The sequence below is a fragment of the Scyliorhinus torazame genome, chromosome 9 (assembly GCF_047496885.1).
Source record: "Scyliorhinus torazame isolate Kashiwa2021f chromosome 9, sScyTor2.1, whole genome shotgun sequence".
In the NCBI taxonomy this organism is placed as follows: Eukaryota; Metazoa; Chordata; class Chondrichthyes; order Carcharhiniformes; family Scyliorhinidae; genus Scyliorhinus; species Scyliorhinus torazame.
The window spans coordinates 7,579,731-7,595,835 of record NC_092715.1 but is presented as its reverse complement, the minus strand read 5'-3'; the positions used below and the strand labels follow the sequence as shown (position 1 = coordinate 7,595,835).

Here is a 16,105-nt window from a genome sequence, read left to right as displayed (position 1 = left end):
GAGGTGGAGATGCCGGCGTTTGATTGGGGTGAGCTCAGTAAGAAGTCTTACAACACCAGGATAAAGTCCAACAGGTTTGGGCTGGGGTCTTACAGCACCAGGATAAAGTCCAACAGGTATGGGCTGGGGTCTTACAACACCAGGATAAAATCCAACAGGTTTGTTTCGAATCACTAGCTTTCGGAGCACTGCTCCTTCCTCAGGAGAATAATGAAGGAGCAGCACTCTGAAAGCGAGTGATACCAAATAAACCCGTTGAATATTATTTTGTTAGGATCCCGGATGAGAATCCAACTATTTACAATTTTTAAGACTGAGGAGCAGTGACTGCACCATAGGAGTGATAATACTGACCAATAATAATCTTTATTAACACTGCAATGAAGTTACTGTGAAAATCCCCTAGTCGCCACACTCCGGCACCTGTTCGGGTACACAGAGGGAGAATTCAGAATGTCCAAATTACGTAGCAGCATGTCTTTTGGGACTTGTGGGAGGATTTCATAGATTATCATAGAATTTACAGTGCAGAAGGAGGCCATTCGGCCCATCGAGTCTGCACCGGCTCTTGGAAAGAGCATCCTACCCAAGGTCAACATCTCCACCCAATCCCCATAACCCAGTAACCCCACCCAACACTAAGGGCAATTTTGGACACTAAAGGCAATTTATCATGGCCAATCCACCTAACCTGCACATCTTTGGACTGTGGGAGGAAACCGGAGCACCCGGAGGAAACCCACGCACACACGGGGAGGATGTGCAGACTCCGCACAGACAGTGACCCAAGCCGGAATCGAACCTGGGACCCTGGAGCTGTGAAGCAACAGTGCTAACAACTGTACTACCGTGCCGTCCATATATCTTTTGTGGTAAAAGAAACAAATTTAAACACATAATTAATCATATTAGCAACAAATAAATAACTTTGCTGATAACAGTTACAATAGTTCTTAACTAAAGGAAAACCTTCAACTTATTCCCTTCGCCTGCGGTTATATATCCCAATTAAGCAAACCAAAATAGTTCAAATACCACTTATAAATCAAGTTAACAATTGGGTTCACTTGCTTTTTTCTGGGTGCACTGCCCTTGGAGAGAACCTTTCAGGAGCCAACTGAAAAACACTTGGCAGACTAAAATCCAATGGCAAACTGAAACTACAGACAGACCTGGCTCATCCCCATAATTAGTTCATCTGTGCCCAAAGCAGAAGGCATTCCTCTGTCTCCTCCCACAAGAGTCCCATGGGGGACCTGGTTAGATCGAATCAAATACAATGGGCGGAATTCTCCAATCCCGCGGCAGAGTGTCCACGCCGTCGTAAACGCCGTCGAGTTTTACAATGGCATGAACGGGCCGCTCCCACGACTAATTCTGGCCCCTGGTCGCGCCGCTCCAGCTCAGATCCCAGCGCGAACTGCGCTGTCGGATCCGTGCAAGCGCTGTTGCGCCGGCGCCAACAAGGACATGCGCAGTGGCACCGGGGCCAACGCACGCATGCGCAGCGGCCTCCTTCAACGACGCAACATGGCGCAGGACTACAGGGGCCGGCGCGTAGGAAAGAAGGCCCCCAGCCACAGAGGCTGGCCCGCCGGTCGGTTGGCCCCAATCACGGCATGGCAACATCGGAGGCCCCCAAGGATCGAACCCCCCCCCCAAAGGCCACCACCTGTCCCTTACACGCCGAGGTCCTGCCAGCCCAGAGCAGGTTAGAACGGAGCTGGCGGGACTCGGCTCTCCTTACGGCCGCTCGGCCCATCCGGGCCAGAGAATCAGTGGGCCGGCCGCGTAGAGCGGCTGGCGCCGTGCCAACCACGCCGGCGCCAATTGCGCCGAATGTCCGCTCTGCAATTCTCCGGCGCGGGGTGGGAGAATCCCGCCCAATAGCTGTCATAAATTATCTGCACCCCAGGGATCTCCAAATCAAAACAATATTCCATTAGCCACCTCTCTGTAGACAAGTAAATGCTTCTCAAATCTATCAGCAGAATACGCCCCTCCCCCCTGCAAAATCAAGGATTACCTCACTCTTGTGACCTGTTAATCACAGCTTTAGCCGACATACTGGCTGTGTGCATCTTATACCCATTTTTAATAACATTACTGCAACAAATATGAAATAAATAACAAAGAAAAGTACAGCCCAGGAACAGGCCCTTCGGCCCTCCAAGCCTGTCCCGACCATGCTGCCCGTCTAACTAAAACCTTCGACACTTCCTGGGTCCGTATCCCTCTATTCCCATCCTATTTTATTTCAATATTTTTATTAGTGTTTTTTTCTTTTTATGCATAACAAGGATGAAAGTGACCGTATTCAAAAGCTATAAACATCAGTAACAATTCCCATTTTACAAGTGCCCAAATATAAGATATAACAATTTCTTACACTCACACCTCCCGCCCCCCCCTGAAAAAAATGAACCAGAAATACGAAAAGATGGCTTCATTTTCAAAAACCTTTTTAGCTTTAAATGCTGCTCATTACTAAACACTGCTATTACTCGATAAGATGTATATCTCATCATATCCATGCATGCAAATTGAACATGTGTGCTCATTCCTCTACTGTACTCCCTGCACACACACAGGACTGTGTGGCAAGATTTAACTCCAATTCGATCTACAAGTTTGGGGATGCTACGACTGTGGTGGGCCGTATCTCAAACAACGAGGAATCAGACTACAGGAGGGAGATAGATCACTTGGTTGCACGGTGTACCGAAAATAACCTCTCTCTAAATGTCGGAAAGACCAAGGAACTGATCATTCCCCACAGCCCTGTATCAATCCCAAACTAATCCCACTGTCCCACTCTCTCCCCATAGCCCTGTATCAATCCCAAACTAATCCCACTGCCCCACTCTCTCCCCATAGCCCTGTATCAATCCCAAACTGATCCCACTGCCCCACTCTCTCCCCATAGCCCTGTATCAATCCCAAACTGATCCCACTGCCTTGTTCTCTCCCCAGAGCCCTGTATCAATCCCCAAACTAATCCCACTGCCCCGCTCTCTCCCCATAGCCCTGTATCAATCCCAAACTAATCCCTCTGCCCCGCTCTCTCCCCATAGCCCTGTATCAATCCCAAACTGATCCCACTGCCCCGCTCTCTCCCCATAGCCCTGTATCAATCCCAAACTAATCCCACTGCCCCGCTCTCTCCCCATAGCCCTGTATCAATCCCAAACTAATCCCACTGCCCCGCTCTCTCCCCATAGCCCTGTATCAATCCCAAACTAATCCCACTGCCCCACTCTCTCCCCATAGCCCTGTATCAATCCCAAACTAATCCCACTGCCCCACTCTCTCCCCGTAGCCCTGTATCAATCTCAAACTAATCCCACTGCCCCACTCTCTCCCCATAGCCCTGTATCAATCCCAAACTAATCCCACTGCCCCCCTGTATCAATCCCAAACTAATCCCACTGCCCCGCTCTCTCCCCATAGCCCTGTATCAATCCCCAAACTGATCCCACTGCCCCGCTCTCTCCCCATAGCCCTGTATCAATCCCAAACTAGTCCCACTGCCCCGCTCTCTCCCCATAGCCCTGTATCAATCCCAAACTAATCCCACTGCCCCGCTCTCTCCCCATAGCCCTGTATCAATCCCCAAACTAATCCCACTGCCCCGCTCTCTCCCCATAGCCCTGTATCAATCCCAAACTAATCCCACTGCCCCACTCTCTCCCCATATCCCTGTATCAATCCCAAACAAATTCCACTGCCCCGCTCTCTCCCCATAGCTCTGTATCAATCCCCAAACTAATCCCACTGCCCCGCTCTCTCCCCATAGCCCTGTATCAATCCCAAACTAATCCCACTGCCCCGCTCTCTCCGCATATCCCTGTATCAATCCCAAACTAATCCCACTGCCCCGCTCTCTCCCCATAGCCCTGTATCAATCCCAAACTAATCCCACTGCCCCCCTGTATCAATCCCAAACTAATCCCATTGCCCCCCTGTATCAATCCCAAACTAATCCCATTGCCCCCCTGTATCAATCCCAAACTAATCCCATTGCCCCCCTGTATCAATCCCAAACTAATCCCACTGCCCCGCTCTCTCCCCATAGCCCTGTATCAATCCCCAAACTAATCCCACTGCCCCGCTCTCTCCCCATAGCCCTGTATCAATCCCAAACTAATCCCATTGCCCCCCTGTATCAATCCCAAACTAATCCCACTGCCCCGCTGTATCAATCCCAAACTAATCCCACTTCCCCGCTCTCTCCCCATAGCCCTGTATCAATCCCAAACAAATTCCACTGCCCCGCTCTCTCCGCATATCCCTGTATCAATCCCAAACTGATCCCACTGCCCCACTCTCTCCCCATAGCCCTGTATCAATCCCAAACTAATCCCATTGCCCCCCTGTATCAATCCCAAACTAATCCCACTGCCCCGCTCTCTCCCCATAGCCCTGTATCAATCCCAAACTGATCCCACTGCCCCACTCTCTCCCCATAGCCCTGTATCAATCCCAAACTAATCCCACTGCCCCGCTTTCTCCCCATAGCCCTGTATCAATCCCAAACTAATCCCATTGCCCCCCTGTATCAATCCCAAACTAATCCCACTGCCCCGCTCTCTCCCCATAGCCCTGTATCAATCCCAAACTAATCCCACTGCCCCGCTCTCTCCCCATAGCCCTGTATCAATCCTAAACTAATCCCACTGCCCCGCTCTCTCCCCACAGCCCTGTATCAATCCCAAACTAATCCCATTGCCCCCCTGTATCAATCCCAAACTAATCCCACTGCCCCGCTGTATCAATCCCAAACTAATCCCACTGCCCCGCTCTCTCCCCATAGCCCTGTATCAATCCCAAACAAATTCCACTGCCCCGCTCTCTCCGCATATCCCTGTATCAATCCCAAACTAATCCCACTGCCCCACTCTCTCCGCATAGCCCTGTATCAATCCCAAACTAATCCCACTGCCCCACTCTCTCCCCATAGCCCTGTATCAATCCCAAACTAATCCCACTGCCCCGCTCTCTCCCCATATCCCTGTATCAATCCCAAACTGATCCCACTGCCCCGCTCTCTCCCCATAGCCCTGTATCAGCCCCAAACTAATCCCAGTGCCCCGCTCTCTCTCCACAGCCCTGTATCAATCCCAAACTGATCCCACTGCCTTGTTCTCTCCCCAGAGCCCTGTATCAATCCCAAACTAATCCCAGTGACCCGCTCTCTCCCCATAGCCCTGTATCAATCCCAAACTAATCCCACTGCCCCGCTCTCTCCCCATAGCCCTGTATCAATCCCAAACTGATCCCATTGCCCCGCTCTCTTCCCATAGCTCTGTATCAATCCCCAAACTAATCCCACTGCCCCACTCTCTCCCCATAGCCCTGTATCAATCCCCAAACTAATCCCACGGTCCCGCTCTCTCCCCATAGCCCTTTATCAATCCCAAACTAATCCCACTGCCCCGCTCTCTCCCCATAGCCCTATATCAATCCCCAAACTAATCCCACTGACCTGCTTTTTAAAATTAATTCATGGGATGGAATGGGCATAGTTAGCACTGCTGCCTCACAGCGCCAGGGTCCCAGGTTCGATTCCCGGCTTGGGTCACTGTCTGTGTGGAGTCTGCACATCCTCCCCGTGTCTGCGTGGGTTTCCTCCGGGTGCTCCGGTTTCCTCCCACAGTCCAGAGATGTGCAGGTTAGGTGGGATTATGGGGATAGGATGGGGGAGTGGGCTGGGTCAGCTGCTCTTTCAATGGGTCGGTGCAGACTTGATCGGCGGAATAGCCTCCTTCTGCATTGTGGGCATTCTGTGGTCCGATGTGTCTTTGGATCTGGGAGTCGCTGGCAGTATCAGCATTTGCCAATTCCTAATTGCCCTTGAACTGAACTGAATTCCATTTCCGAGGGTAGTTAAGACCCACATTGCGGTGGGTCTGGAGTCACCTGTAGGCCAGACCGGGTAAGGACGGCAGATTTCCTTCCCTAAAGGACAATAGTGAACAAAATAGGTTTTAGTGGCGATCGACAATGGTGTCATGGTCACCATTACTGAGACACACCTTCTCTCCAGATTTGTCAACTGAATCTAAATTCCACCAACTGCTATGTAGGTTTGAAGCCGTGTCCCCAGGGCATTAGTCCGGGTCTCTAGATTACTAACCAGTGACATTATCACCGTCTTCCCCTATGGTTCTCTCACTATTGCCCTGCATCATTGGACAGCATGGGAGCACAGTGGCTAGCACTGTGGCTTCACAGCTCCAGGGTCCCAGGTTCGAGTCCCCGCTGGGTCACTGTCAGTGCGGAGTCTGCACGTTCTCCCCGTGTCTGCGTGGGTTTCCTCCGGGTGCTCCGGTTCCCCCCACAACCCAGACATGCAGGTTAGGTGGATTGGCTGTGGTAAATTGCCCTTAGTGTCCAAAAAGTTTAGATGGGATTATTGGGTTATTGGGTTAGGGTGAATGTGAGGGCTTAAGTGGGTCGGTGAAGACTTGATGGGCCGAATGGCCTCCTGCACTGTATGTTCTATGTATCTATGTATCATTCCCAAATCTAATCCTGTGGCTCCGTGCTCTCTCTCTGTCTCTCTCTCTCCGTCTCTCTCTCTCTCTGTCTCTCTCTCTCTCTCTCTTTCTCTCTCTCTCTTTCTCTCTCTTTCTCTCTCCAGAGCCCTTTTTCAATCCCAAATTAATTGTATAATCCCAAAGTTTTGCGTAAGTCCTCAAACTAACTATTCCATTCGATTTGTTACAAGTGTTATCAAATCTAAATATTTGAATAGAAATCCTGTTCAATGATTTGGCTTTGAGCTGTAACCTTGTTGTGGGAAATGATCTCCATGTATCTGTAAAAAGTGGCTCTGTGCAGCTGGACATTAATGTTCTTCTTTATTTCCCAGAAGCTGGAGGGGTTGGCCCTCCCTCCACAGCTTGAATTTGATGATTTGCGCACGCTGCCACAGATTCCTGATTCCCAGAATGTGCGATCCATTGGCAGTAATCCTGAGCGCCCTCACCTCCTCCTGAGCCCTGGGGCACAGCCTCCTGCGACAATCTTCCACTTTGCTCCTCGGATCAATTCGACAGCTAGTCTCCCACTGCTGCGCCTCCAGCCTCGCTATGAGCTGAGGGCTCCTCCAGTGACGTTTAACAAGCTGGCTCGCTCCGTACCTCTTCTGCAGCCCACCCCACGGGAGGCCTGGGCTCCTGACCCAGAGCCCTGTCACCGGCCACTACCCAGCTTTCCTTCCCACCTAAACTCATCTGCATATGATCCTTGGGCCCTGCAGAAAGCTGCCGAACAACAGGAGAGGAAGGAGGAATTGTTGCGTCGAGGCCCACCCAAGCACCTGAACCTGGATCAGTATCAGCAGCCAGCAGCTTCGCATTGGACTGAGCCTCCAGCAAGTGGACCTCTCCACTCTGCCGGGAGATCCCCCAGGAAACCCCAGCCCCCTCCCTCACATGCTGGCTGCTCCCAGGTGCTCCGAATGCCTCTGCTCCACCTCCACCAGCCCACCCTCAACACTCACTTTCCTGTCATGGCAAAGCAGCTGCCACATAGTCAGACAGAGCCTGCACGCTCATGGACATCCTCCACACCATCAGTTCAGTGGCCTCGAGAGCATCAACTGTATCGCAGCTTCGCTTCAGAGACACAGGTAAGCTGGTGCTTCCCAGAGGAAAGGAGATGTGGGGGGTCGGGGTTCCCCGGTCTGTTGGAGGGGCCTGAAGTCCCATCATGCTGAGGGGGAATCTCCCCCACGTTGAGAGGAGTAGAGGTGCAGGGCGGGGGGGTCTTGGTCGCAAGGGGAGGGGGTCTCCATCTTGTTGAAGGGAAGGGGCCTTTGCCCCAAGACCGGGAAAGAGGGACAGAACGATGTTATGTCAAAATTCCCATTCATTTTTATATTGTCAAAGCTATTTAGGGAACGATGCTTGTCGCCCGATCTTGGTTCTGGACCACATCACTCTCAGCACTCTATTGTAACAATGTACATCTTGGATAGCTCCGACCATTTCTAAAGTGATGGGATTATTGGGCTGGGATTAATCAGCGCTGTCACATTACAATTAGAATTTTAACCCAGGGGTTTTAATTATATAAAACAAGCAGCTCCCATTTCTGGACCTGTGTTCACTCCAGTGCAGTGCAGCTCAATACAAAGGGTTGTGAATCTATGGAATTCCTTGCCCAGTGAAGCAGTAGAGGTTCATTCATTAAATGGTTTTAAGATAAAGAGAGATAGTTTTTTGAAGAATAAAGGGATTAAGGGTTATGGTGTTCGGGCCGGAAAGTGGAGCTGAGTCCACAAAAGATCAGCCATGATCTCATTGAATGGTGGAGCAGGCTCGAGGGGCCAGATGGCCGACTCCTAGTTCTCATGTTCTAATACACTATCCCCAGACAGAAGCCAGATTTAGAAGGCCACATCTGGTATGTTGGTCACAGTTAAAGTTAAATATCCCTTGTGCCCACCTTTACCTCTGCCTGAAAGACTATGTGGATGCCATCCTTCATTCCAGGTGTCAGTGATCCATCCTCCAAAACTCATTCCAGCTCAGGACCTCATTGCCTTTGAACAAGGCCAACTGTGTAGCTCTGGACAGCCTTCAGGACGACAACAACCGGAGGCCTTTCGCCTTCTGAAGGTGAACATTCAGCCATTTGAGTCCAGGAACAAGTGTGACAGTAAGAAGAGGTAGGGATGTGTGAGGTGGCTTTATTTTGTCCTCTGTGTTAAAACCTTTTTTCATCATCTCACTCAATAGTAGCAAATCAAAGGAAAATATATCGGGCCTGTGAGCAGACAGGGCGGGGGCAGACAGGGCGAGGGCAGGCAGGGCGGGGCAGGCAGGGCGGGGGCAGGCAGGGCGGGGCAGGCAGGGCGGGGCAGACAGGGCGGGGGCAGACAGGGCGGAGCAGACAGGGCGGGGGCAGACAGGGCGGGGGCAGACAGGGCGAGGGCAGACAGGGCGAGGGCAGACAGGGCGAGGGGCAGACAGGGCGAGGGCAGGCAGGGCGGGGCAGGCAGGGCGGGGGCAGACAGGGCGGAGCAGACAGGGCGGGGGCAGACAGGGCGGGGGCAGACAGGGCGAGGGCAGACAGGGCGAGGGCAGACAGGGCGAGGGGCAGACAGGGCGAGGGCAGGCAGGGCGGGAGCAGGCAGGGCGAGGGCAGGCAGGGCGGGGCAGGCAGGGCGGGGCAGACAGGGCGGGGGCAGACAGGGCGGAGCAGACAGGGCGGGGGCAGACAGGGCGGGGGCAGACAGGGCGAGGGCAGACAGGGCGAGGGCAGACAGGGCGAGGGGCAGACAGGGCGAGGGCAGGCAGGGCGGGAGCAGACAGGGCGGGAGCAGGCAGGGCGGGGGCAGACAGGGCGAAGCAGACAGGGCAGGGGCAGACAGGGCGGGAGCAGACAGGGCGGGGGCAGACAGGGCGAGGGCAGACAGGGCGGGGGCAGAAAGGGCGAGGGCAGACAGGGCCTGTGGGCAGACAGGGCGGGAGCAGACAGGGCGGGAGCAGGCAGGGCGGGAGCAGACAGGGCGAGGGCAGGCAGGGCGGGAGCAGACAGGGCGGGGGCAGACAGGGCGGGGGCAGACAGGGCGAGGGCAGGCAGGGCGGGAGCAGACAGGGCGGGAGCAGGCAGGGCGGGGGCAGACAGGGCGGGGGCAGACAGGGCGGGAGCAGACAGGGCGAGGGCAGACAGGGCGGGAGCAGACAGGGCGGGGGCAGACAGGGCGGGAGCAGACAGGGCGAGGGCAGGCAGGGCGGGAGCAGACAGGGCGGGAGCAGGCAGGGCGGGGGCAGACAGGGCGGAGCAGACAGGGCAGGGGCAGACAGGGCGGGAGCAGACAGGGCGGGGGCAGACAGGGCGAGGGCAGACAGGGCGGGGGCAGACAGGGCGAGGGCAGACAGGGCCTGTGGGCAGACAGGGCGGGAGCAGACAGGGCGGGGGCAGACAGGGCGGAGCAGACAGGGCGGGGGCAGACAGGGCGGAGCAGACAGGGCGGGGGCAGACAGGGCGGAGCAGACAGGGCGGGGGCAGACAGGGCGGGGGCAGACAGGGCAGGGGCAGACAGGGCGGGGGCAGACAGGGCGGGGGCAGACAGGGCGGAGCAGACAGGGCGGGGGCAGACCGGGCGGGAGCAGACAGGGCGGGGCAGACAGGGCGGGGCAGACAGGGCGGAGCAGACAGGGCGGGGGCAGACAGGGCGGGGGCAGACCGGGCGGGGCAGACAAGGCGGAGCAGACAGGGCGGGGGCAGACAGGGCGGGGGCAGACAGGGCGGAGCAGACAGGGCGGGGCAGACAAGGCGGAGCAGACAGGGCGGGGGCAGACAGGGCGGGGGCAGACCGGGCGGGGCAGACAAGGCGGAGCAGACAGGGCGGGGGCAGACAGGGCGGGGGCAGACAGGGCGGGAGCAGACAGGGCGAGGGCAGACAGGGCGAGGGCAGACAGGGCGGGAGCAGACAGGGCGAGGGCAGACAGGGCGGAGCAGACAGGGCGGGAGCAGACAGGGCGGGAGCAGGCAGGGCGGGGCAGACAGGGCGGGGGCAGACGGGGCGAGGGCAGACAAGGCGGAGCAGACAGGGCGGGGGCAGACAGGGCGGGAGCAGACAGGGCGAGGGCAGACAGGGCGAGGGCAGACAGGGCGAGGGCAGACAGGGCGAGGGCAGACAAGGCGGAGCAGACAGGGCGGGGGCAGACAGGGCGGGAGCAGACCGGGCGGGGCAGACAGGGCGGGAGCAGACAGGGCGGGGCAGACAGGGCGAGGGCAGACAGGGCGAGGGCAGACAGGGCGGGTCAGACAAGGCGGGGGCAGACAGGGAGGGAGCAGACAGGGCGAGGGCAGACAGGGCGGGGGCAGACCGGGCGGGGGCAGACGGGGCGGGGCAGACGGGGCGGGGCAGACAGGGCGAGGGCAGACAGGGTGGGGCAGACAGGGCAGGGCAGACAGGGCAGGGCAGACAGGGCGGGGGCAGACAGGGCGAGGGCAGACAGGGCGGGGGCAGACAGGGCGAGGGCAGACAGGGCGAGGGCAGACAGGGCGAGGGCAGACAGGGCGGGGGCAGACAGGGCGAGGGCAGACAGGGCGGGGCAGACAGGGCGGGGCGGGCAGGGCAGACAGGGCGGGTCAGACAGGGCGGGGCAGACAGGGCAGGGCAGACAGGGCGGGGGCAGACAGGGCGGGGGCAGACAGGGCGGGGGCAGACAGGGCGGGGGCAGACAGGGCGAGGGCAGACAGGGCGGGGCAGACAGGGCGAGGGCAGACAAGGCAGGACCAGACAAGACGGGGGCAGACAGGGCGGGGCAGACAGGGCGGGGCAGGATCGGACAAAGGAATGGGAGGACATCTGATCCTTTGAACCATCTCCACCTTTCAGTAAGATCATGGCTGGTCTGCCCCTGGCCTCGACTCCGCATTGCTGCCCAAGTCCGTAACTCTGGATTCCTTTGTTAATCAGTAATCTGTCTACCTCGCCCTGAATATATTCACTGACCCATAGCCTGCACTGCTCTCTGGGGGAGAGAATTCCAAACGCTAATGACCCCTAGAGAGGGAATTCCTCCTCATCGCCACCTTAATCTGAAACTGGGTCCCCGGTTCTCGATTCCTCCTACGAGGGGAAACTTGCTCTCAGCATCCACCCTGTCAAAGCCCCCTCAATATGTTTCAGTCAGACAACACTTATTCTCCTGAATTCCTCATCAGGCAATCCCTTCATCCCCAGAATCAGCCTTGTCAATCTTCTCTGAACTTTCTTCAATGCAAGAATGCCCCTCCTGAGACAACGAGCTACACAGTGCTCTAGAAGTGGTCAACCAATACCCGTCCAGTTGGAACAAGACTGCCTACTTTTAAAATCCATCCCCTTTGCAGTCAGGGCCCACATTCCATTTGTCTTCCTAATTACTTGTGGTACCTGCAATGCGAGCATTTTGTGATCTGTGTATGAGGACACCCTGACCCTGTACCACAGTGTTCTGTCATCTCTCCATTTAAATGATATTCTGATTTTCTATTCTTGCTGCCAAAGTGGACAAGTTCACATTTTCCCACATTATACTCCATCTGTTAAATCTTTGCTCACTCACTTTGCCCATTCTAACGTTCCTTTGCAGACCCTTTGCATTTTCCTCACAACTTGTTTTCCTATCTATCTTTGTATTGTTGCCAAATTTGGCCTCAATACAATGTCTCTTCGTCCACTCATTAATATTAACACGCTGAGCCCCCAGGACTGACCCCTGCGGCACTCCACCCATCGCAGTTTGCCATCCTGAAGATGATCCACTTATCCCGACTCCGTCTTTCCTGTTAGTTAGCCAATAGATTACCACCTCCAACACCGTGATCTTTTGCAGTAACCTTTTATGTTCAACTTATAAAATGTATTTTGGAAATCTGAATACACAACATCCATTTAAGAAGGGAGGGGGAGAGGAACCTTGAGAACGACAGACCTGTCAGCCTGACATCAGTAGTAGGGAAACGTTTGATTCTATTATAAAGTGATAACTAAACACTTGGAAAATAATGATATGATTGGGCAGAATCAACATGGGTTTATGAAATGTTTTGCAAACCCGAGGGAGTTTTTTGCAGATGTTACTAGCAGCATAGATAAAGGAGAACCAATGGATGTGGTGTATTTGGATTTTCAGGATGATTTTGATAAGGCTCCACACAGGAGGTTAATAAATAAAATTAGAACCCAGGGGATTGGCAGGAATATTTTGATATGGATTGAGAACTGGTTAACACACAAAGCAGAGAGTCGGAATAAAGGGATCATTCTCAGGCTGTTCAGAGTTGGTATGCCACGGATTAGTGCTGGGGCATCAGCTGTTCACAATCTATCTAAAGATTTGGATGTCCAGTAACATACTTCCAAATTTGGTGATGACACAGAACAAGTTGGGAATATTGAGGAGGGTGCAAGAGGAATTCGACAAGCTCAGTGAATGGGCAAGAAGATGACAGATGGAATGTAGTGTGAATAAATGTGAAGTTATCCACTTTGGTGGAAAAAACAGAATTCATCTCCACTTGGAGAAGGAAGGATTAATCTAGGAGAGTCGGCATGGCTTTCAGGGGAGATCATGGATAATAGATTTGATTGCATTTGTCGAGGAGGTGTGTAGATGAGGGCAGTGTAATTGATGTAGTCGACATGGACTTCAGTAAGGATTATACAAGGTCCCTCACAGAGGCCTGATCAAGAAAGTAACAGCCTATGGGAGCCAGGGCAATTTGCTAAAATTGGATCCAAAATTGGCTGATACTGGAAGGTTGCTTTTGTGACTGGGAGGCAGTGACCAGTCGTGTGCTGCAGGGATTGGTATTGCTGGTCCTTTGCTGTTTGTAGTGTTTGTGGCAACCCATCCACAAATATTCATCCCGCCACCACTGACGCACAGTGACAGCCGTGTGTACCATCTACAAGATGCACTGCAGTAACTCACCAAAGTTCCTCAGGCAGCACCTTCCAAATCCACAGCCACTCCCATCACTCCCATCTAGAAGGACAAGAGCAGCAGATACCTGGGAACCCCACCACCTGGAGGCCCCCCTTCAAGCCACTGTCTTGAAAATATATCGTCATTCCTTCACTGTCGCTGGGTTAAAATCCTGGAACTCCCTCCCTAACAGCACAGTGGGTGTACCTACATCTTAGGGACTGCAGCGGTTCAAGAAGGCAGCTCACCCCCACCTTCTCATGAGCAATTAGGGATGGGCAATAAATGCTGGCCTCGCCAACGAAGCCCACATCCTATGAATGAATTTTGAACATGACATCAAGCAGCTAGGAAGGCAAATGGAATGTTAGCTTTCATCACAAAAGAAATTGAGTGCAGCAATAAAAATGTCTGTGCAGTTGTATAGAGCCTTGGTGAGACTGTATCCTGAATGTTTTGTGCAGTTTTGGTCTCGTCTCTGGAAGGATTTATTTGCCACTGAGCGAACGCAATGGTTGTCCGCCAGACTAATGCCTGGGAGACCGGGATTGTTTTGGGAGAGATTAAGGAAACAGCATCTATATTCCCTAGAATTTCCAACGGTGAGCGGTGATCTCCTTGAAACCGTATACACTTCTGATTTGTGCCTGTGGACTGGATATTTCCCCCTGGCTGATGAGTGTAGAACCAGAGGACACAGTCTCCGAATAAGGGGCAAGTCATATCGGACTGAGACGAGGAGGAATTTCTTCGCTCAGAGGGTGGTGAATTCTCTCCCCCAGAGTCTGTGGAAGATCATGTTGCAGAGAGAACTGATAGATTTCTGGATACCAATCACATCAAAGGGATATGGGGACAGTGGGGAAATAGCACAAGAGTCAAAGATCAGCGATGATCTTGTTGAATAGCAGAGCAGGCTCGATGGCTCAAATGGACTACTCCTATTTCCTGCGTTCCGATCCCCTGGGTCTCCTTCATACAGTCTGTTCCATCCCAAATAAATTTGTCAAAAATTATTTCTCTCTCTGCGTGGGTTTCCTCCGGGTGCTCCGGTTTCCTCCCACAAGTCCTGAAAGACGTGCTGTTAGGTGAATTGGACATTTTGAATTCTCTCTCTGTGTACCTGAACAGGCGCCGGAATGTGGAGACTAGGGGCTTTTCACAGTAACTTCATTGCAGTGTTAATGTAAGCCTACTTGTGACAATAAAGATTATTATTATTAACTTCCTTATTTAATCATCTTTATTGTCACAAGTAGGTTTACATTAACACTGCAATGATGTTACTGTGAAAATCCCCTAGTCGCCACATTCCGGCGCCTGTTCGGGTAATGGAATATATTTTTCTTGAGAAGTATGAAATATCTCCTTAAATGCCTCCCACAACTTATTTTTATCTTTCAACTTACTTTCCGCTCTACTTTAGCCGACTCTGTATTCATATCCCTTTAATTTTATTCCTTTCAGTTTAAGGCACTGGTTTCAGACTCCCCTTTCTCACCCTCAAAGTGATGGGAGACAGTGGGGTTGAAGGGCGATGGGCCACGATATGAATGTGCTTTTTCTTAAGAATTGTTTTGTTTTTTATTCCGCAGGTTAAAGCGACGTCGTGAGAGACGAGTAACAGAGAGGCCAGTCTGCAAATCGCCCCAGTCAGACAAACAGCTAGCCAGCCCTGACCCACCAGAACACCAGGAGGTTGAAAGCAGAACTTGTGTGGTAAAATCCTTGGGCCTGTGCTCGGAGATGTCCCTGGACCTTTAGAAATCAGGGGCGAGATTCTCCGACACCCCGCCGGGTCGGAGAATCGCCGGGGGCTGGCGTGAATCCCGCCCCCCGCCGGTTGCCGAATTCTCCGGCACCGGATATTGGGCGGGGGTGGGAATCGCGTCGCGCCGGTTGGCGGCCCCCCCCCCGCCGCGATTCTCCGGCCCAAATGGGCCGAAGTCCCGCTGCTAAAATGCCTGTCCCGCCGGCGTAGATTAAACCACCTATCTTACTGGCGGGACAAGGCGGGCTCTGGGGGGAGCGCGGGGCGATCTGGCCCCGGGGGGTGCTCCGCGATCGGGGCCCACCGATCCGCGGGCGGGCCTGTGCCGTGGGGGAACTCTTTTCCTTCCCGCCTTCGCCATGGTCTCCACCATGGCGGAGGCGGAAGAGACTCCCTCCACTGCGCACGCGCGGGAAACTGTCAGCGGCCGCTGACGCTCCCGCGCATGTGCCGCCCGGAGATGTCATTTCCGCGCCAGCTGGCGGGGCACCAAAGGCCTTTTCCGCCAGCTGGTGGGGCGGAAATTCGTCCGGTGCGGGCCTAGCCCCTTAAGGTTGGGGCTCGGCTCCCAAAGATGCGGAGCATTCCGCACCTTTGGGGCGGCGCGATGCCCGACTGATTTGCGCCGTTTTGGGCGCCGGTCGGCGGACATCGCGCCGTTTCTGGAGAATTTCGCCACTGATATCGAACAAAAGGGGTGAATTTAGAATGAGGACGGTCCTGCCATACCCTGGGCGATGGTCTCACTTCTGACTTGATGATTGGTGATCCCCGTCCCGGGAGAGGCTATCCCAGCCCAGGTCACCTGATACTGATGTTAGTCACCCACTGACCACATGGAAAGAAGGACCATTTGGGCCACGGCCCCTTCACTGACTGCAGAGGGCACAGCCCC

At 54.2% G+C, this 16,105-nt stretch overlaps 1 protein-coding gene across 1 annotated transcript in view; it reads right to left on the bottom strand.

The window, feature by feature from the left end:
* The window catches only part of LOC140429943 (ciliogenesis and planar polarity effector 1-like), a 687,141-nt gene that overhangs the window by 98,880 nt on the left and 572,156 nt on the right, over positions 1 to 16,105 (bottom strand). The window contains exon 36 of the mRNA XM_072517533.1: positions 849 to 864. Coding sequence (XP_072373634.1) covers positions 849 to 864 — 16 coding nt within the window. The remainder of the gene's footprint in view (positions 1 to 848; positions 865 to 16,105) is intronic.